Source organism: Gracilinanus agilis, chromosome 6 (genome assembly GCF_016433145.1).
Source record: "Gracilinanus agilis isolate LMUSP501 chromosome 6, AgileGrace, whole genome shotgun sequence".
Lineage (NCBI taxonomy): Eukaryota > Metazoa > Chordata > Mammalia > Didelphimorphia > Didelphidae > Gracilinanus > Gracilinanus agilis.
In genome coordinates this window covers 277,578,284-277,601,742 of record NC_058135.1, presented here as the reverse complement: position 1 = coordinate 277,601,742, position 23,459 = coordinate 277,578,284, and the positions used below count along the sequence as shown (strand labels likewise).

The following is a 23,459-nucleotide window of genomic DNA, read 5'->3' as shown; positions in this document are numbered from 1 at the left end:
CAACTCTAATATTTGAATTAATTTCAACAAGAATTCCCTGTGAAAACACAAGATTTATTTATCTCTTATTTTTAGGGATGTTATAAGAAACCTTGGATATGAAGAAAAGTTATCTTGATGTTTGGATGCTTTGAATTGCTTTCTTGAAGGCCTCCTTCACATCCTTGTTCCTGAGGCTGTAGATCATAGGGTTGAGCAAGGGATTCACCACTGTGTAAAACAGAGCTGCCAACTTGTCCTTCTCCAGGGAGTAGGTAGAGCTGGGTCTTGAGTACATGAAGAGAAGGGACCCATAGAAGAGCATGACAGAGATCATGTGAGAAGCACAGGTGGAGAAAGCCTTCCACCTCCCCGAAGCTGAGCAGATGCGAAGGATGGCCAGGAGGATATTGAAGTAGGAGATCAGGATGGCTAGTATATTAGACAGCACTGTGAAACCCACCACCCCCAGGAGCACCTTCTCATAGACCTTTGTGTCTGTGCAGGACATCTTTACCAGTGGTGGGGCATCACAGAAAAAGTGGTCAATGATGTTTTTCCCACAAAATTTCAGGCGAAATGTGTTAGCAGTGTGGGCGATGGCATTCATGAAGCCACCTATATAGGACCCAGCAACCAACCCAACGCAGAGAGACTTGGACATGGCAGCTGAATAGAGAAGGGGGTTACAGATTGCTACATAACGGTCATAGGACATAGCAGCAAGAAGATAACACTCAGTATAGGCCACAACACAGGAAAAGAAAAGTTGAGCACCACAGCCTGCTAAGGATATCCGCTTATCCTCTGATATACAGGTAGCCAGAATTTTGGGGGTATACACTGATGTATACCAGAAGTCTAAGAATGACAAATTCCCAATGAAAAAATACATGGGAGTATGCAAACGGGAGTCAATTCTAATTAAGACAACAAGAGTCATGTTTCCAGCCAATGTTACCAAATAAAGGGACAAAAAAACTACAAAGAAGACCACTTGCATCTGAGGGTTAGCAGAAAAGCCAATTAAGATGAACTCATTCAAGGTGGTTCGATTCCCCACATCAACAGACATAGTGGTTGCAACCTGATTGAATCAAAGAAGCAGCAAAGAGAGACACAGAATTTATTAGTTTCTAGGATTTAGATTTGGAGTGACCTCTGTGGGGTACATGGAAGCACAGAGGATAGAGCTTTAGACTTGCAGCCAAGAGGACCTGAATTCACTTTTGCTTTAGCTGTTTATCATCTGTGGGACCCTGGGTACCATAATTACACCCCCTATATACCAAATGTTCCTCATCTGTAAAAATGGGTATAATAATTGCACTCACTTCCCAGGTTTGTTTTGTGGATCAAATGGAATAATGTATGTAAAATGTTTTGTAAAACCTAATTAAATATACAAATCCTAGCTAGACTTTTCCCTTCATTTCACAGAGGAGGAAGCTGGACATCCTAAAATATAAGACATTGAAGAGCATAGAACAGAGAATTTAAGGTCTTGGTGGCACCTTAGAATATGGAATGTCTGAATTGGAAAGTACAACTCAGATTGTTATTGTGGTGTGGGAGCTTGGAGATCAACTTAAGCTTTCTCATTTTTTAGATCTTGGGACTATGACTGAAAATTTGGAAAGGCCCTTAAATATTTCTTTATTTCTAATGCTATCATTTCACAGATGAAGAAACTAAGGCTCAGAAAGTTAGATGACTCGTTTGTGGTCATGCAGGTATACCAGTAATCACTGGGGGGTAATGTAAGATATTATGTCAAATTCAGTGAATCTGGAGCCAGTATCTTTTCCTAACATACAGAATACACTGATATATCCATCTTCTACCTTGTGTTTTTGAATTCTCTTGTCCCCATGTCTGCAACTTTCCTTCTTAACTTTCAGTTCTAAAAAAGTAGTTACGAAGTTATAGTGAGGAACAATTACTGGGCTAGTGTTAATTGATCAGTCCATAAATCAAGAAGTTAATTGATCAAAAATCAGTAAATATTTGTCATTTGCTTACTAAATGCCAGGCACTGTCCTAGATGCTGGAGATATAAGGAAAAATAAAAAACAAATGAGCAAAACTAATCCTTGCCTTAAAGTGGTTTATATTCCTGAAAGGGTGACAACAAATAAAAAAAATCATCCATACAGGATTAATACAAAACAGAGAGAAAATGACCCCATAAGAGAAGGCCCTAGAAGCTGAAGGGCCAAGAAAAACCTCAAACAGAAAGGGATATTTGAGCTAAGTTTAAGCTTTTTTTTAAGAGCTGGGAGTTAAGATGGAAATTTGCAGTCATGGGGGACAGAGAAAACAAAAGCATTAAGATGGAAGATAGAGTAACAAATAAGAGGAATACCAACTTGACCAATATGGCTAGATCTTTGATTATGGGAGATCAATATATTAAAGTACTGGTAAGATAAGACAAAGCTAGGTTGTGGAGTTTTAAATTCCATACAAAAGATTTTGTATTGGATCCTAGAAGTAATAGGGAACTATTGCTGTTTGTAGAGTAGGGTATTGACATTATCAAAACCACCCTTTGGAATAATCGCTTTACCAGGGGTGGTACAACACATAAAAAAGGGACAATGATGACTTTCCCACAAAATTCCAGGCAAAATGTGTTAGCCGTGTGGGCTATAGAATTCATGAACCTACCTATGTATAGCAGGCAGCAACCAGCCAAACACAGAATGACTTGGACATGGCAGATAAATATAGAAGGGGGGTTACAGATTGCTACATAATGGCATAAGAGCAATGTGCAGGATGGATTTGAAGGAATGCAGACTGAGTGACCTGAAGCAGGACAAATAGATGGGGGGTAATTGTGGAAATCTATGTGAAAGGTGCCAAGGACTTGAACTAGAATGGTTTGTGGGTGGAGAGGAGATGCCATGTATGGGAAATATTGTGATTTTTTTAAACCTTACTTCGATTTCATTTATTGTATTGGTTCCAAGGCAGAAGAGAGAGTAGAGCTAGGCAATGGGGATTAAATGACTTGCCTATGGTCATACAGCTAGGAAGTGTCAAATGCCAGATTTGAACTCAGGACCTCCAGTCTGTAACCTGACTCTCAGTCCACTGAGTCACCTAGTTGTGATACTTTTATTTGGTAGTTGATTTGATACATGGAATGAGTAATAGTGAAAAGTTAAGGATCCAACGAATTGGTGTTGTGAAACTGTTTGACTAGAAGTATTGTGGTGACTATGACAGTAATAGCAAAGTTCTGGGGAGTTTGGGAGGAAAAGATAATGAATCTGTTTGTACATTTTGAATTTGAGATGCTTATGAGAAATTCAGTTGGAAATACCAAATGGCTTACAGGAGATGATAGTGGGGTTCAGGAAGGAGACTAAGACTGGAAAAAGTAGACTTTTGAGTAATCTTTTTTAAAAGGGAAATGCTTCTGCAAGCCCTTTGAAGGTGGATACTCATTCATCCTTTTTAATAATCCCAATGTTGGAAGTAGCGTGTATTGGACCATGAGTTATAGAAACTATAGAAGAAATTGTAGGAGCCTTCCATGATCTTTATCCTCAGGCTATCCTTAAGAAGATTTTTTCTTTGACAAATATAGTAGCAATGAATATATAATACTTTACTCCTAGGGCATTCAAGCTAAGAGAACCCTTAGGGATTACACTATCAAAAATGATATGATAAATATGATTTAGTGGAACTCTCTTATTTTATAGAAAAAGAAATAGAAAGTGAGAATAAGCATATGACTTTCCCAAGGTCATGAAGCTATCATGGAAGACCAAGGACCAGATTCTATTTCTACTGTCTCCCAGGCCCGTGCATTTACTCTTCTTCAGGAACAGAATATAGTACAAAGAGGTAGTTATCTATTAAAGAGTAAAGTCATAGAATGATAAATTAAGTCAAACTATAGCTACTATTTTATGAAATTATTGCCTTGGAAAAATGTCTGCCTTTCTCTGGACTGTTATGTCATGTCTCAAATGATGTCATTGTACAAGATCATATCTAGACCGTATGATCCTATATTAGTATAATGAGGAAAAGATTCACATATTGGAAACTATAGAGAGTGGGGATTTGAACGTACACTTTAAGTCATTTTGGTTAGAATATAAAAGGAATGGCTGAACATGTCCCTAGTATTCATCATGCCCCAGATGATGGGTAAGGTTTCAGATCTAATATTTTTGCCTTACAGCTTACTTTTAGGGAAAGATACATAACTTGACACCTAGTTCTTTCAGTGACCAAAAAGAAGAGGAAATTACAGCACCTAAATAAGTGATGGAATGAGGAAGCTCTTTCACATTCACATAAGGATCTCTAGGTTTTTATTTTATTTAATAATGTAGAATTCTGACAAAGTGAAAGTTAAAACTTCAAGGAAATAGCATACAAAGGAGCTATGTGGAATGAGTAAAAGCATATTATTCTTTTTAATAATACTCCAAGGGGGGAAAATAGTAGGAAATTTCTTCTAGACCCCTGTAGGTGCTAAACCTAAAGAGGAAGTAGAGTACATGACACTAGACCTGAAGTCAGAATGAACCTAGATTAAATCCTACCTCACTCATTTCTGACACCAGATAGCTCATTTTACTTCTGTGAATCTTGATCGAATTATCTGTAAGATGGGAATAGCAACACCTTTTGTTGTTTTTATTCAGTCATTTTTAGTCATGCTTCATTTGTGATACCATTTGTAGTTTTCTTGACAATGATAATGGATTGTTTTTTCATTTCCTTCTCAAACTCATTTTACCAATGAGAAAACTGAGGCAAAAGATTTAAATGACTTGACCAGGTTCACACAGTTAATAAGTATCTGAGGCCAGTTTGACCTCAGGACAATGAGTCTTCCCATTTTAAAGAGGAGGAAATGGAAAGATGTTAGTTGCCATCATCACTTAATAAAAGAACACTTTAATATTTTTAAAGATAAAGTCTAATGTAACAAAAAGAGCCTTTGATTGGTGGGATAAAACCCAAGTTCCAAATCCTGTCTCTATCACAACCAATGTGAGTTTGAAAATGTTATTTAATATCTTTTGGAAATATTCCTTGACTGTAAAATGAGGTGTTGAGGCTAAATCCTTTAAATCCTCCAATATTTATAAATCAATGATCTTAATATCATATGAATCCAAGCTCTGCTAATTACTACTCATGTGGTCTTGAGAAAGCTCCTTCCTAAAGTCTCTGATCTTTAGTTTCTTCATCTATATAGTAAAAAATAAGATAATATCATCTCTAAATTCTTCTCTCCTTCTCTAATATCTCTGTTTCTATGGTCTGAAGAGTAAAATCAGATTCGGCTCACTTGGTGCCCATATGCCAGTCTCTAATTCTAGCCACTTACCTTAAATCTGGCAGAGGACAGCTTGGGTCACAGACAGTCTGCTTCCTTGCTTATTCTTCAGCTGTGACATATCTTCTCTTGGACCTGAGCATATCTCCAATTGGTTCCTTTGGGATCTCTCCTTCCCAGGCTCTCAGAAACCCACACTTCAGTCTCCAAAGAATCAATTAGAGTTGTTCTGGAGTTTAGGGATGACACATTAATTGGGGACTGATGAAATATGACATATTTTATTTAAGGCACTGTTTTCCTTTGTGAGTATCCTTGTTTATTTTTATGTTGGGAACAATGATTCCCAAAGGCATTCTTGGAGCTCCATTATTTGATTAGGTGGAAAACCCTTTTTGATACATGGGTGGTGGAGGGGTGGGGCAAGCCATGGATTTGAAGACAGATGAGTTTGGTTCAAATATTAGGGTGTAGACAAAGCCATTAAAATTTCAACTTCTCCATTTCCTCCTCTTTAAGATGAGGTGATTGGACTAGCTGACCTGTGAGGTCCTGCATTCTAGGAAATTGTGAAACCAAAATCCAAACCTTTATTATATTGGAGGCCCTTTGCATTTTGACACACATCTACCTTTCTAAATTCAATATCATTTATTCCCACTCTTGACTTTAATCAAACAAGATAACCTATTTGGTCCCAAACATAATTTGTGGGCACTTTTAATCATTTATGTTTTTTAAAATGTTTTCTCTTCTTCTAATGTACTCCCACCACTATCAACTCCCTCTATTTTCACTCTAGCCTTCTGATTCCTATCTTCCTGTTAAAACTCCACCCCCTTTTAAAGATCTGTTCCCTTGTCAATCCAACCATTAAAGATTCATTGTTCTCTTCACCTAGACATTAAGAGCATTATTTTTGTTCCCTTCTCTTTTGGTTTTTAGCATGTTCTGTTTTAAATTACTTTGGTTAATGCTATTTGGTTTGATTTCTAACCTCTCTTTTTGTTCTCATGGTTGTTTTACTTTCTCTTATTTATCATACTAGGTGTTTTCTTTGTTCTTATTTTATTTTAGTATTTTGAAAGAGTGCTAGACTTAATCATATAGTTATAGGATCATGGTTTTAAAAAGTTATTTAAAGGACTTGGAGGTCTCCAAGTCCAATCCTCTCAATTTATGGATGAGGAAACTGAGACACATAGATTACGGGACTTGTACAGTGTTAATATAGTTGAGTTTGATTTCATATTCCAATATTAATTTCATGGCCTTTTGAAATTTATCGAATCTCCAAGTATCTCTTTCCTTTATTATAAAACAAAAGAAACTTACCTCAGATGGTTGCTGCATAATGAAAATGTTATATAAACTTTAAAGTGTAAAACAAATGTGAGGTAACACTATCATTGCAACTTTGCAGTCTTGCCATTATATCTTATTTTTTAATTGAAGTAATTCTAGATAGTCAAATGATAAAATTAGTGAAAGGTTAATTATGGCTAGTTTTATAGAGCTAGAAATGCTTCAATATGGATATGGTGACATACTGTGTATTTGTCATCTAAAGGTTAGTTTATCAATGTTTTGAGAGTCTTCATCAGATTGATGATAGACTTTTCATGCTTGTCAATGCAAAAACAATTTGTGAAGACTTTCCACACCATGGAGGGGATGTAATCATTAGCAGTGTAGGGTCTGCCATATGGATGAAATCATAGGTGTTTGAAGTATTATTGTCCTCATGTACTGTCTTTGTGGAAGTCTTGACATCTGATACTATACTTCCCAGATATGACATCCAACAAATGGACTCCAATTTACCTTTTTAGTCTTGCATATCATTACCCTTCATTCTCTATATTCTAGTTAAACTACATTCTTAATTATTTCCTCATGCCAATTTCTAATCTCCCAGTACCACACATTTGCACAGAATATTCCATGTGCTTGGAATTTACTCACTTCAAATTCTCTACCTCTTAGAATCCTTAATTACCTTCAAAGGTTGGCTCCTGTCTCCTCTACTCTAAAAACTCTTAATTGATCTCTTAACCAATTTTCTTTTCACTCTTCCAAGAATGGTTTGTCTGGATATTTTCCCCATAACACTTTATATTGTGCCAAATTTATTTGTATAGATGGTGTATTATATCCTTTAAGACTGTAAGCTTTTTGAGGTCAGGAATTATATCTGTGTATATGCATTTTGTTCCTGTATTTCCAGTTCTGGCTGAGAATATCTAGTCTTTTCAGTTGTTTTAGTTCACATACCTAAAACAGTTGATAAAATATCATAATAGATTGGGCCCAGAATTGGTTATGAAAAATTTCACTGGATTTCATTTTGGAAGTTGCATTGAGGCCAATTACATTATGGAAAAAAATGTTCTTTCATTGATATACTATGAGTTAAATCTTGGAGAAACTACAATTTCTGAAGCATAACTAATATGAGTAAAAATTGCAAATACCCTAACACAGATTGGAGAGGTAGATTTTGACCATCAGAAATCTTACCGACCACATCTTGGTAATTTTCTTTTCAGATAAACTAAACAATGTTGAAGATAACCAATAGGCCTCAAACCAACTCTTGATGAGTTAGAAGGGTGTTTACCTCAAGCATGTAAAGACTTTCCCTTGTAGAATGGGTGGATGAGAATAATTTGTTCCAAAGACCATAAAGGTGGATGAAGGAGGTACTGTGGAGTATTTAGAGCCTAGTCAGACATCAAAGACAGCAAGGTTGTCCACAATATCTTAAGCCATCTCCAGTATTCTTGATTTTTATCTTGCCACCAAAATTCTATGACTATGGAAGAGGGTATAAAGCTGAAAGGTTTGGTGCAACTCTGTCCTCTTGAATCCAATTCGTGTGCAAGTCAAGACTTCACCTCACCATGTAATATCATTTGTCATCAACATGAAAGATGAGCAAAAGAACAGAACACACAAGAAATGGGGAAGGGCACATCATCAAAGAAAGATACAATGAGAAGAAAAAGAGTTTGACTCATTTTGAAGCAAAAGCTAGAAATAATAAGTTGTAGGATCAGAGAATTCCATCATGAAGGGACTTCAGATTTCATCTTCTCACTCATTTTTTTCAGGCTGATAAAGGCCTAAGAAGGTAAAGTGTTTGTCCTATTTACCTGAGTTCTACTTTAGCACTCATGAAATTTAATGAGAATTATAAGAAAACCCCCAGCATGCACACACTTGATGTCTATTAGATTGTAAGGTCAGGGACTATTTTTTGACTCTTCATATTCCCAGAACTTAAAACAGTAATATTATGGTAGGTACTTAATAAATTTTCAATTATGGTTTCATTGATGTATACAGACTTTATGGAAAACCATAAACAAGAATTACTCAGGGAATAGATGACAGAGAGAGGCTGAAATCTGCATTTGTGGGGAGAATTACCACATTAAGTTGCTCACTAATTCAACTGAGATCTTGATATATCCCCATAGCAATCATTCAATGGATGCTTAATATATTTATTAAATTGAATGGAATATCCTTTTAGGGAGGCTGTGCACTCTTTCTCTATGTGAACACAGTAATGGATCTTCATGCTGGTCACCTAGAGTTATTTTTTTCTGCTTTTTTAAGAGGAGAGAAGTGGTTTAAATGCCTTGAAGGAAATGGTGGTATTTGTGAGAATCAGTATCAATTGTCTGACTAATTCACTTGTGTATTTTAACTCAGTTACTCTTTGGACTAGATGGGTACTCTGAGGCCCCTTTTAACTATGAATTCCTATGAGTCTGTGAATAGCTTATTAGTGAACAATATTGGATAAATGGAAACTAGCACTCTGTCTGGTGTTTTAATTGATTTTTTATTTTTAAACTTTTTTGTTTTTAAATCATTTCTCCAGAAATCTTTTCATGATTGATAAGTTAAGTCATTCAAAGTTGAAACAAAGATGACTTGTAACTTCATTGTTATTCAAGAAAACCCCTGTCTGTACCATGGTTTATCAGTGAAGTTTAACTATTTTATTTGTCCTGAACTGCCAACAAGTATATCCTTCCCCTCAGGAGAAGTAGCAACAAAATCAATGTAATGGAGTGGGGGGAGTAGAACTGGGTGGTTGACACCTCAAACCTTTGAGAAGGAATTCTTTGAAAACATTTTAAATATTATAGCTTTATGCAATTACATGTAAAAATATTTTTATGTTCTTTAAAAAAATTGAAATTCCAAATTCTCTCTCTCTTTGCTACCCTTCCTAGCTCTTTCCTACCTCTTTCTGAGACATTAAGCAATCTAATATATATTTTACATGTGCCAACATGTAATTTTTTTCTCTATTACTCATTTTGTGGGTGAGATCTCAAGTGGAAAAAAGAAAAAAAATAAGAAAATGAAATATAATATGTTTCAGCCTGCCTTCTGATTACATCAGTTCTTGGAGGACATTTTCATCATTACTCTCTTGGGTTGTCCTGGATTACTGAATTGCTGAGAAAAACTAGGTCATTCATAGGTGTTCATCAAAAAATGTTACTGACACTGTGGACAATGTTCTTGTGATTCTGCTCACTTTATTTTGCATTAGTGCATGTCAATCTTTCCAGATTTTTCTGAAATCATCACAATCATATACTACGACTTGTTTATCCATTCCTCAATTGATGGACATTTCCTCAATTTCCCATTCTTTGTCATTACCAAAAAGCTACAATGGATATTTTTGTAAAAAGGGTTCATTTACTATTTTTTTTTGCCTCTTTGGGATACTTAATAGTAATATTAGTGACTCAAAAGGTATGCACAGGTTTAGAGCCCTTTGCCAACAGGAATTCGTAACATTTTTATATTATAGACGCCTTTAAAACTTTGATGAATTGAATACATGACTTCTCAGAGTGATGATTTTAAATATATAAAAATAGAATTTCATGTTCATGGACTCCAGGTTAAGAACTCCTGCCTTGGATCATGACTAGAGTTGCCCATCCTATTAAATTAAAGAGGATATGGATAAATATTTTCTGTCTTCTATCAGTCCAAAATGTGTAACTCTAGAAGATGGTTTTGGCCTTAGTGACTAATGTTGTGTGATTATGAAAAATCATCTAATTATCTTCGGAGACTCATGGGTTTCTGCTCTAGATTCAAGGTTCATAAAATCACATAAACAGATGAGTTATCTCTCTCTTTCCTGGTGACTTTTGAGTGAGAGAGTTGCTATGACTTACCAGGTCTGAGCTCTGCAGTTACCTTATCTCTTGGGTTGCCTCTCACTTATGTTTATTCTTTCTAGATTGCAGGTGAATTAATATTCATCGTTTTTTTTATCTCAGTTCTTAGATGAAAGTGCTCAGGTGACTGAGTGTGGGGGGATCTATCAAAGATATTAAAGAGATCTTACTGGCAATCATAGTTTGTAGCAGTGGAAATCAACATGTGATAGAAGCCATTATAGCACAGAGGAACCTTTTTGACTCAAATAAGTAAAATAGATTATCCCCAAATCATAGACACTGTACCTTGAAAGAATACACTCTAGCTGAGTAAGGGAGCAATTTATCAACATTCATTTTTTCCATAAGCAAATTTGGTAAAAACTATACAAAGAAAAAGAAAGTTCTAGGGCAGGGACTTTATTCTACAAGTTCTCTTCATGTGTTCCTCCATACCTTTGTGCTACAAGTTTGACCACACTCTCCCCAGGAACTTTGCATATGGGTTTATATTCACTTCCTTGACTAGGGTGATTGGTTGATTGATATGAGGAGGGTTGCAAAGAGGCTAATGAAGAATAGTATAAAATGCTACATATCCTTAGCATTGCCCCTAGAGACCTAAGGAAAATGGGCAATATTTTCCCTATAGGTATCTTGCCTCCAAATGAAGTATGAGTTGGAAGAGTGAGCAAACAGGAAGTACTACTTTTACAAAAAAAAATGGAAGAGGACAAATACTTCTCCAGAACATGTCTTGCAAGTGACCATCCTTTTTTATTCAGAAATTTATTTAGAAGCTATTATTAATAATCTTTACTTCTGGAATTGAAAATTAATCAATTAATGAGTCAATTAACAAGCATTTTATAATCACTGCATATTTGGGGTGCAGCTGGGTGACTCAGTGGATTAAGAATCAGACTTAAAGATGGGAGTTTCTGGGTTCAAATTTGACCTTAGACACTTCCTAGCTGTGTGACCCTAGGCAAGTCACTTGACCCCATTGCCTAGTCTGTACCACTCTTCTGTCTTAGACCCAAAACACAGTATTGATTCTAAGATGGAAGATATGGGTTTTTAAAAAATCACTACATATTTGGAACTAAGGGATACCAGGACAAAATCAAATCATTGTCTACTCTCTAGGAGCTTGCATCATGATAATAATAAATGTCAGCATTTAGATAGCAGTTTAAGTTTTGAAAAGTGCTTTAACTAATTTTATCCTTACAACAATCCTGGGAGGTAGATGCTATTATTACCATGATTTTACATATGAGAAAACTGAAATAAACAGAGGTTAACTGACTTGTCTAGAGTCATGTCAATAATAAATATCTGAAACCAAATTTGAACTTAGGTCTTCTTGACTCCAGACTTAGCTTTTCATTCAATGCCCTAACTAGTGTTGTGTAGCCTACATTCAAAAAGGGTAATATTAATGCTGAAAGAGAAAAAAAATTTAAATCCATTTAACTAGAAAGTATAATGTTTTAAAAAGCCAATAAAATAGAAATACAATTAACTGTTTGCTAAAACCAAAAATCAAAACTCAATTCCCATTATAAAAATTTTTCACAAAATATAAAAAAAGATATTATTAGAACTTATTTTGTCAAAATATATGACAAAATACCAACATCTCGGATTAAATAGATGTATATTTGCAAAAGCATATTAAATAAACAAATGAATAGAAAAACAAATATAAAACTGATATAACCCAATTTCAGAAAAAAGAAATTTTGCAATTCAGAAGTAAAGTTTCAAAGACTAAAAAAAATCCAGAGTAAAATTCCCAAGTAAACTTTATCAAACCTTTATAGAAGAATTAATTTTGATATTACATAAAATATCTGGAAAAAAATAAATATTTCACCAAATCCCTTCTATGTTATGGTTTTTTTCTTGATGCCAAAATCAAGGAAAATAAAAACATTTATTAAAATATAACTCTGTGCTAATTTCTGATAATACCAATAAAAGCAAAAGGAAAAATAGTTCTTGACCTTAAGGAGATTATGCTTGAATAAGTGAAGACCACATGGAGGAAAGAATTGAAAATCATAGTTTAGGTAAAAAAAATGTACCAATATCAGGGCATGATAGAGAATTTGTCAATCAAGAAAGAATCAGGAATATAGAAATGAACACGGCTGGCCTGGTTCTTTCTCCAAATAAATACTCTAGGGGAAAAAAAAAACCTCTGCAGATGGGGCACGGAGGCAAATATATATTTAAGGTTGAAACCATTTCTAGGGAATGGTAAAGAAATTTAAAGAGTTAGGAAGGGAAGTGGGAAAAAAGTGGAGTGAGAAAATAAAGAAAACTATAGACAAAATCTAATAAACATTGATGACATTTTAAATGAATTATATGTATTATATATAAATAAATTATTAAATCAATATTAGGAAAGAGGATATAGTTTCATAACATCAAAGACTGTATGCTATGACCAAAACAGGAGTGTAAAGTTATTTTTATCATTAAGGAAACAAAAAAAAATAATCAATCATATTAATCAAAGAACATAATACTAGACAATAATGAAATAACAGCAAAAATTATTGATTTTTTGACCAAAAAATTTTCCTCTTAAAATCAAACAAACCAAAATAATGAAAAACAGCAATAGATGAAATGTCCTTAGCATCTTAAATACCATGTAACTTAAGCAGAGTCAGTATCATATATAACAACAACTAATCAGAATCCTCTCTAGTAAGATAAAAGGGGAAGCAAACATGTCCATTATAACATTTCTCTTTAATGTAGTGCTAGAAATGCTGACTACAACAACAACGTAAAGAAAAATATTAAAGAAAAAGAAGAGCAAGGAAAAAAATTAAATTATTTATTTTCCAGTTTTTATTATAGTATATTTAGAAAATTCTAGAGAATCAAATACAACTGATGAAAATAACTTTCAAGTAAAAATACAGGATTTAAAATTAAGGCATGGAAAATATCAGTCTCCCTATATATTACCAATGAAATCCAGTGGGGGAAAAAAGAAGAATTCAACTTAAAACTGGCAGAATTTATAAAATACTTAGGAGTCTGTCTGAAGCAATAAATATAGGAATGTTATGAATACAACTACAAAATGATGTTTATAGAATAAGACAGACCTAATTATATAATTATGAATTATTCCCACAATCCAATAAAAGTGGCAATACTATCTAAATTAATTAATTATTAAATATTACACCAATCACATTATCAAATAATTACTTTATAGATTTAGAAAAAATAACATAATTTTGACACTTCAGCTAGCCTTATGCTTCAAAGAGAACAAAAGAAATAAAAGTTCATCTATGCATATATATATATATATATGTATGTATGTGTGTGTGTGTTTACACAAATATTTAGATGGTTTTATATTGTGGAAAAGATCTTGAAATTTAAATTGTAACAATCAATTTGGAAAGAGCCAAACTAATTATGGTGTACAAGTGAAATGAAATATTGACTTTCCTCTTAGGAAGAGATGGTTTCACAGAAACTTGGGAAGATTTATATGAAATGAAATAGAATCAAGAAAAAAGGGAAGGAAATATTTTGTTTTAATACCAATACTTTTAAAATGAAGAATTCTGACAACTTAAGAATTTTGATCTAGGCAATGACCCATCACAATTTCAGAGTGGTTCTTATAACATGGTTCTTATAACAAAGAATGGATTGACTAATACGCCAAACAAGGCATATATTTTGGACATGAACATTGTGAGTGCTCATTTAAACTGATTACGCTTATTTTTAACAGGTGTTTCTATATCTTTTTTGTTTTATTTTTACAGATGAGGGCTAGAATGGAGAAAAATAGGTTTGATAATTGAAAAATAAATCTAACCAGAGTAATTTATATTTGTACCTGAAAGTAATAGAGAACCACTTGAATTTATTGAGAAAGAAACATGGTCAAGCCTGTTTTTAGGGGGAAAACAATAACAACAACAAAAACAAAAACCCTGGTAGCTATGTAGATGAATTGGAGTGGGAGGATGAGGCAGGACAATTAAATTAACATCACTTTTAGAGTTCTCAAAACTACTCTGCCTAAAAAGGGGAGCAAAGCTGGATTTATGTCCCAAGTTATTTGTTTGTTTGTTTTTAAGGCCCAAGGTCTTAGACTGTTTAGGGTATTCTTGACAAAAAAGTTATTTATAAAATGAACAACAGAGATTGGTCTCTATCCATTTTCTGAAGTATTAAATATATGTCTATCAATCTGTCTGTCTATGGAGTCAAGAGTTGTATTCAAGAGTGATGATAAATCATTATCTTTTTTAGTGCTGTAAGCTGCTGAAAACTATCAAATTCAACCTCTTCCCAGGACACATGCACGTTAGACCTAATAGACTGGAAGACAACATTAATTCTCTATCCCAGACACTTGCTAGATGGTAAACTAGGTTCCCTTTGTTCCTATCCATTATTCTTCATTTCACTAATAAAAAGTTTATTGAGAAAATAAGAATAAATCACAAATGAAATTAATAAATAAATAAATAAAAACAAGTTAATTTGAAAAGTCAATTTTAAAAATGCTCTCATTTTACTCTTGACTATACTACAATCTCCTTGCATGGAAAACAGGAGAGTCTTCTTTTAGTGTTGAGTTTCGACAGAAAATTAATAAGTATGATGGGCCCTGGATCTTTGTCCAGAGTATGAATACCATTAATTTCCATATCTGAAGCCCCTTTCTGTATAATGCTCTTAGACTAAGGGCAATAGCGACCACACTCTGAGATTGCCCCCTATTGGAATCTGTTCTCCCCTTGGGAGTAGCAATAGCTGAATTTTCAGAAGGGCACTACTCTTCATTCTAACTATTCCTTTTTCCTTTGTATTAAATTCTCCATTCAGATAAATTATCTCTATGGAAAATAAGTATTTTATGTGATTTAGCATTTCAGCAAATATATTTTGAGAAACAAGCAATCAAAAATGATATATGCAATATGTATGACTTGTCTGGTAATGTGCTATGAGATGGGAATACAAAAACCACAAAATAATACATAATACATACATAATATATAATAATAATACAAACACAAATACAAATACAAATAATACAAAAATCACAAAATAATGGTCTCTGCTCTTAAGGACCTTGTATTACATGGCAAGGAAAATGTTATGTAGAGAACTGATTATAAACATATATATGTGTGTATATGCATGTATGTATGTCTGTATTTATATGTATACATTGTGTAAAATATATATGAGTAAGTATGTGGGGTGTGGGGAGGGTAATAGTAAACAAGACACTGGAAAGGCTTCATATTGAAGGTTCAGCAAAGTTTTGAAAGAAATGAAGTATCCCAAGAGATCGGAGGGCCATTCCAAGTATACATACACCTAGATATACACACATATATTTGTATATATATACATATATTTCAGTCATATCTGACTCTTAGTGACCCAATTTGTGATTTTCTTGGCAAAGATACTGCAGTCTAGTTCATTTTACAGATAAAGAAACTAAGGCAAAGAGGGTTAAGTGACTTGCCCAGAGTCACACAACTTAGTACATGCCTGGGACCAGATTGTAACTCATGAAGATGGGTGCTCCTGATCCTTAAATCAGGCAAATCTGCATTCAAATGTTTTATCAGACTCGGACTAAATAGATAATGCTGGGAAAATCCCTAAAGCTCATCCATCTTAATTTCTTCAACTGTAAAAATGTGTATAATAATAGCACCCACCCCACAGGTTCTTCTGAGTAGCGAATGAGATAGTATTTGCAACATGCTTAGAAATAGCTAGCACATAGTAGGTCCTTAATAGGTGCTTTTTCCCTTCTTTCTCTTTTTATTCTCTCTCTACATAAGCAATCACTTATGATACATACATGCATTCCCTCTAAGTCTGACTGTGCATTGTAGTTTTCTGTATTTTAAGGTAGAGAATATAAACTGAGATAGTGAAAAGAGACTAGTAGACTAGTGTATTTGCATCTCTTTAGTCGTCTATCTACATTATGTGTTGTGTGTGTCTATTTCTATGTATAAACATATATATATATGTATATATATATATATATAAATATTCAACACATATAAACAAATATCTATGTACACAAATGTATAACAAGGTCAGTTGTCCAAGCAGTCAGGAATGACAGTTTGTGGGACATGTACAGTATATATGCCTACATATGCACTATGTACCTACATTATTGTATATCAGCACATAATGTACATATGGATACACACATGATTATAATTGTTATCTATCAATACTGACAAGTCATACAGGCTAGATCTTGGCCAGTTGTCTACACAAGTAGGAAAGACTTCATGTGTTAAATGCTTAGAAAAGCAGAAAAGGTAACAACCCATTAATAAATAGAAAATCAGCACTGATAAGAACCAGTCTGACCATAGCTGGGTGGAAGAGATGAAAGAGTCCAGGGTTTAGACAGAATGTAGCTCAATTTCATTATGTGTCGACCAGAAGTACATAATTAGAAGCTGACTCCCTGATAAAAATCAGAATTTTAATCCACTAGAATGTCAAGAAATAAAATATTATTTCTGATTAACCAAGAACATGGAATGTAGGCCAGTGGTGTCTACCTCTACACAAGGGTTCAATAAAGTGTGCCATTGTGTCCAACCTTTCAAACATTTAACTACTTTGTTAACTATTTGTATTTATTCACTGTATGCCTTTATACTTATGCCATGCCCATATACTCACATGTGTGCCATATAATATATAAATTATATGCTTATAAATATATATGTAAAACATGCATATATTTACACATCCAAAATATTCATGTATTTGTTTATATATCATATTTAATTTGTTCATGCATGTAAATATACATATATTTACGCATGTATATGTACCATATAAATATGCATATATATTTTATATGCATATGTTTTATATGCATATATGCATGTATTGTATAGATATACGTGTACATAAATATATGATATAGTAAAATATATACGTAAATTATAGACAAGCAAAAATATATACATATATTTTACTTTATTATTGTAAACTACTCCCTGTAGATATGGATTTTTTAACTTGTGTCCCCAGTGTCTAGCACAGTGTCTGGAATATAGTGGGCATACAAACTCAACCTTTCCATAATAAGCCCATGCAGATTGACAAATGTCAACAACCAATTCTGAGGCTCATCAGATGATGAACAATTTTGGACAAATTACATCAATCACAATAGTAGGAACTTAGTAAATCACAGTCATGAAACAATATTAAATGGGAAAAAAAAAAAACTAATGGAAAAAGAAGGAAAGTCCCCGCAGCCAGACCTCAGAAGTTATTAGAGATTAATTGTTGGTCTGGGACATTTTCCCTCATGAATCTCAGCATTCAAATGGAGCTGGCTCCAAAAGTGATGAATCTCTGCTTGATCAGAGATTTAATTGCCCTGGTCACATGCCCAAGTCTTCTCCTTAAAAAGTAATATATAAATGTCTCAAATTAAAAATATGATTATGCATAGACAATAATTCCATGCATCTTGCTCTTGGGTATTTTGTGGAATACATACTCATATTTGCACACATTAACACAGATACATATCTACATATTTCTTTCATGAAAACTTCATATTGCTATTCTATTCATTTTATACCAGATGGGCGTCATCTTACATATGCTTCCAGAATGGTCAGGTAAAGACCTTACCTTTTTCCCCAGGACTGTCTTCAGTTTATGAGGCTATTTCACCTCTAAAACTGAAACAGTAAATATTTGAAAAATAAAAATTTGGCTCAATTAAATTAGTTTAAATTGTGGGAATTTTTTAAGTTGATTTGATCATCTCCCCTTCATGGTCTGCTTCATTGGATGTATTGAGACAGCTGTGGGCTACTCTTTGGTAAAAGAAAGACTTTAATGATTTTGTGTATCTTATGAATTGTATTTGAGATATTTCCCTGGCCTGGCCCTAGATAAAAATCATGAGTTTATGTTCAGTTTAAGGTTAGGATGGGAGTAGACATTTTATCTAAAGATATTCCTTGTTTCAATCTTGAAGTCTCAAAAATGCACTTTCCCTCCTTCTATATACTTTCAAAAAACCTCATTAAACCTAATTAACTTGATAAGAAGTGGAATCCATGCATTTTTAAGTTAAAGAAGTTCCACTGGAGTAGATCACTAAAACTCTAGGGCAGGAGTTCTTTTTCTGAGTTCCATGAACCCTCAAAGGGGACATGATTACATTTCAGAATGTCTATTAACTTTTTAAAATGTATTTTAATTACACTTTAAATATAAATAAAGTCCTTTATAATCCTAAGTATTTTACATTATGAATATTGAAATATTACTCTGAGAAGGGACTCATGTGCATCATCAGGCTGTAAAAGGGGACTCTGGCACAAAGAAATGATAAAGGATCCACAGGCTATCAAGAGAAAAGCAACCAGGATGCTGACATGACTGGAAACCATGTCAAAAAAAAACAATAAATGAACTGAGGGGTTTGGCATGGATGAGAAAAAAAGTAAAAGGAAGACATTATATCTGATGTGATTTCAAGTAGTTGAAGTTCTGATTAAAGGAAAAAGGCATTATACTTGTTCTGTTTGACCCTAGAGAGTAGTATCGGGAGTGATTTGGCAAAGTAACAAGAAAACATATTTCAATACACGCTTGTACTTTTAAAAATATCTTTAATCTATTCCATACTTGAACTTTTGGTATCATAAGGGAATGTTTCTGGTTAAATAAGTATCTATAATCACCACTTTTGAGCTGGAGGAAACCTTAGAGATCATCTAATTTCAACCAGTTATCTTTAAAGAAGAGAAAACTGTAAACCAGAAAATGTCTTTCCTGAGGCTATATAGCAATTAATCAAAGACCTAATATTTCAGAACAGGATCTAGATCTATAAATTTCATACATTTACCATTATTCTGGGTTTAATACTTTTATTGACTGAACCATTGACACAAGTCATGTAAATATGGAAGTTTGTAGGTGATTTGTCCTCTTGTCCTAGGCTGGCTTCAATTTCTCTTTCCCTTCCTTTTTAACTCCTGATTATATTAGATTCAGTGGAAAAGATTTTTTTAAAAAAGCTACACATTCCTTCACCTCTTCCTATATCTATATGACTTTATATTTTCCCTCATGGAACTTAGGGGAAAAAATCCAGCTTCTTATAAAGTAGGATAGAATAAGGACAAAGAAGAGGTCTAGACCAAGTGTTATAAAAATATAAAATAAGTGAGATTACTTTCAGCTAATAGTGACTGGACAACAACCAGCAAAGGCATCAAGAAAGAAGCAGCAACTGAGTTGTTCCTTGGAGAAAAAAATGTTCTGAAATTAGAGACAAAGAGAAAATGTGATTCTGACATCAGGCACAGCTTGTAAAAATGCACAGAAGAAGTTAGGAAGATGAGAAGAAATTAAGGTCAATTAGCATTTCTAATTTGACTGCAATTTACACAAGATGAAGAGAAGGAATGTGCAAGTAGTCTGAAAAGGTAAGTTGCAAGGAGAATTCAGAGGGTCTTGAAGTCTAGGTTGAGAAACTATTTTATCCTATTGGCTAGGATAAAACTAGGTACTTACATGGTCAGATCTCTATCTTAAGATGATTATTTTTACAAGTGAAATAAAAATAATATATTGGAAAGGTAGGAAAAAGGAAGCAGGTGATGAATTAGGAATGAGGAAGGAAATTTTTAATGTATTTATTTCATCATTAGACTATGGAAATAGGAACCATATTTAAGAAGGAAAAGTTATAGATCTATAGAGTGTTAATAAACTTGACATGATGGAAAATCCCAGAAAGGCCAAAACTGTTTGAATGAAATGTTTGCTAGTTATGGAGAATTGACAATGCTGATGAGCATGAAAAGAGTTAAATGCATTTTCATTACTTCATGAAATATACAATATTTGTAGGACTTGGTTCAGTATTTGAGCTGTGAAAATTATATACCTTAATAAATGAGAATAAAACATGATGGAAAGCTAGGTAGATGGATAATAAAGCTATAAAAATGCTTCCTTCTATCAAACAGGGAACTTTTTGTCATGACTCTATAGTGTATAAATTCCAGACCCACCAAGAAAGATAAAGCACGGAAAGATTGTGAAATGAGATGAGGTGGGAGGAGAATCCACATTGAGGGGATCACTGGTCCATGTAAGTATCCAATCATGGATATATACTTCAATGCCCAAATATTTATGATTCACATTGAAATCCATCCTTGCCTGGTCACTTAGGATGATTCTTTCCATGCTTCTCCATGTAGGTTATTTTGTAGATAATTCAATAGTATGAACTGTTGTTTTTGTAAATGTGTATCTATATATATTAGCATTTCTGTCTACATATCTATGTCTTTATTTAGACATCTATCTCATTGGACATTTCTATCTATAAATCTCTCTTCCTCTTCACCTGTCTATGAATCTATCTTTCTTTGATGGCAGGAGTAAAATTTTCATTCATCTTCATTTCTCCTCTAGCACCTAGAAAAAGCCCTTTCACAAAGAAGTCATAATTTGTGCTTGAGATTTAGTTGGTGTGGCAGCTGTGTCCATTGATGAAGACTTCAGGTCCCTCCTCACCCTCATCTCCAACCTAACCCCTTAAAGCTGGAGAAATAGTCTAAAGAACTTTCATGGATGAATAATCTATTGCCCTTTATTAGATCTGATTATGAATCTCTCTGAAATTAGCAAAGGTGATCCAAATATTGTCCAAAAGTTTGTGACAAAGCCTTTGAAGAATGGCAGGATCTTCCATCACTTGTGCTCAATGGGCACAGTCTTTAAAATGCTAGCTTATCCTTCCCATCAAGATGAAGCTTCAGAGGATGACTTTAGTGGGGGATAGCTATCATCCACATAAGCAACATTTATAGAATTTTAGATTTGTAAAGTATGCAAGTGCCAAATAAGTTTTAGGAAAGGAGGGGAATGTAGGAGGAAGAGAGGAAAGGAGGAAAGAATGGAAGATGTGAGGAAAAGAAAGAGCAAGGGGAGAAAGAATGGAGAGATAGTGGAAGGAATAAAAATGAATTTAATTTTTTTTCTTAATGACATTGGGGTCACTATTATGACTATCAGTTATTATGCTTCTCTGTATAATAGTGATGTTTCTCTTGGATATTGGCTTCCACATTATATCTCCTTTTTCAAGTTTTCATTAGACATTTCTCAGTGCTTTTTACTTTCACCTTCCTCATTCTTTTTATCTCTATTATAAATTCCCACTTCTATTCCATTGACAGATGGGAAACAAGAGGATCAAGTTTTGGGGGCTCCTCCAGATGTCTAGAATTAGTAAATTGCATATGCTTAAATATATATTATGATTAATAATAACTCATTTATATAATGCTTTAAGTTATGCCAAATATTTTATACATGAACTAATTTATTCCTTTCAACCATTCCATGAGGTAGTTACTGTTGTTAACTATTTTTAGATGAGGAAACTGAAGCTTTGGGAAGTTGCATCATTTTCCCAGGTTCATTTAGCTGGTAAATCTTTAAGGCAGAATTCAAACTAAAGTATTCCTGACTGCAGGTGCAACACTCTGCCCACCATGTCCCCTAGAAAATGCTTAGTTTGGTGTACCTGAAAAATTATTATTCTCTTTTTGACTAACCTTACTTAAAAACAGCTATAAAGAAAAAAATGCTTGTATTTGTACTTGCACGCTTGCATGCTTATGACAGTTTGCAAAACTATATACTACTTTTGAAACTACTGGCATATCATTTTGTTTTTCTGACCTTCAGTTTTCTCATCTGTGAAGTGGGGATAATAATAACAACAGTATGTATTTCACTGAGTTTTTGTGTAAGACAAGAAAATCAATTCATACAAAACTCTTTGGGGATCTGAAAGCCTTCTATCATATATTTTCATTATTATTACATATGTTGTTGCTGGTGATGATGTTAGAAAGGAAGAGTCACTGTATTAATAGAGTTCTGGAAATTGGGTCAGTGAGATCAGGATCTGAATCTGAGATGTGAATCTTACCTCTGACCTTTACCAGCTATGAGATCATAGACAAGTCAATGTCCCTGAGCCTCAGAAATTTCTCTGTTGCCTATTGAATTAAAAGAGGGTGGTGATATGCATCAGTGGAAGAAGATTCCATAGCAATGAGATCACAAATCCTTACATATTTTCCCTTCACAGATCTCTTCAATTCTCTGTTCATTTGTATGGCAGCCTACAAGATCCAAAACACTGTTTGGAGTTGGTCAGAATACCTATGAGCTTCCACTTCACTGGCAGAACTCAGGAATTTTGTGTTCTTCAGGTTTCCTGGAGAATAAAAGTGGGGACACCAATTAAAGAGTGAGTGATCTTATATACTGTGAGAGATACAAAAGAATGAGCATCCCTCTCATCAAAAAGCTTATGTTGTAGTTTGGGAGATGAGTGAATTTTCTTTTTTACCTTTGTATTGTCTACTGTTGCATTTGTTTTTAACTGTATAAGACTACAAATGATTGGATAATTCAGAGAAGAGAAAGCTAAATGTGGGTAGATATACTTTTACAAACTTCATGGAGGAGAGGAGAGGAGAAAAATCTTGAAGTTAGGCTGCAAGCAGGTATGTAACATAGTCTCATATTTTTCTTATGATGTGTTATTTTTTGTTAATTATATTTAATTAAAATTAATGTTTAAAGTTTGACAGGAAAACCACTTTCTTAACCCTAAGATGGGGAAGAAAAACCTCAAAATACTTTTCAAACTTCAAATTCTTTATGCAGACTATGAAAGCAAATATGCATCTTGGGTTCTTATTTGTAATATCTTTGCCAGTCATGGGCTGTTTGGGTTGTGTTCTTTTCAGACAAGGTAGAGTTGACTAATCCTTTGAATGGAAGATAATCTTCCTTTGAGAGATGTTGAGTTGGCTTGAAGAACCAAT

At 33.8% G+C, this 23,459-nt stretch overlaps 1 protein-coding gene across 1 annotated transcript; it reads right to left on the bottom strand.

Annotated features, from left to right (window-relative positions):
* Positions 1-109: 109 nt before the first annotated feature.
* LOC123252671 (olfactory receptor 9G4-like) lies at positions 110-6,646 on the bottom strand. The gene is made up of 2 exons (XM_044681938.1): positions 6,629-6,646; positions 110-1,066 (listed from the first exon to the last, which is right to left on the bottom strand). Exons 1-2 carry the CDS (start codon positions 6,644-6,646, stop codon positions 110-112), a joined length of 975 nt encoding a protein of 324 aa, XP_044537873.1.
* Positions 6,647-23,459: the final 16,813 nt, after the last annotated feature.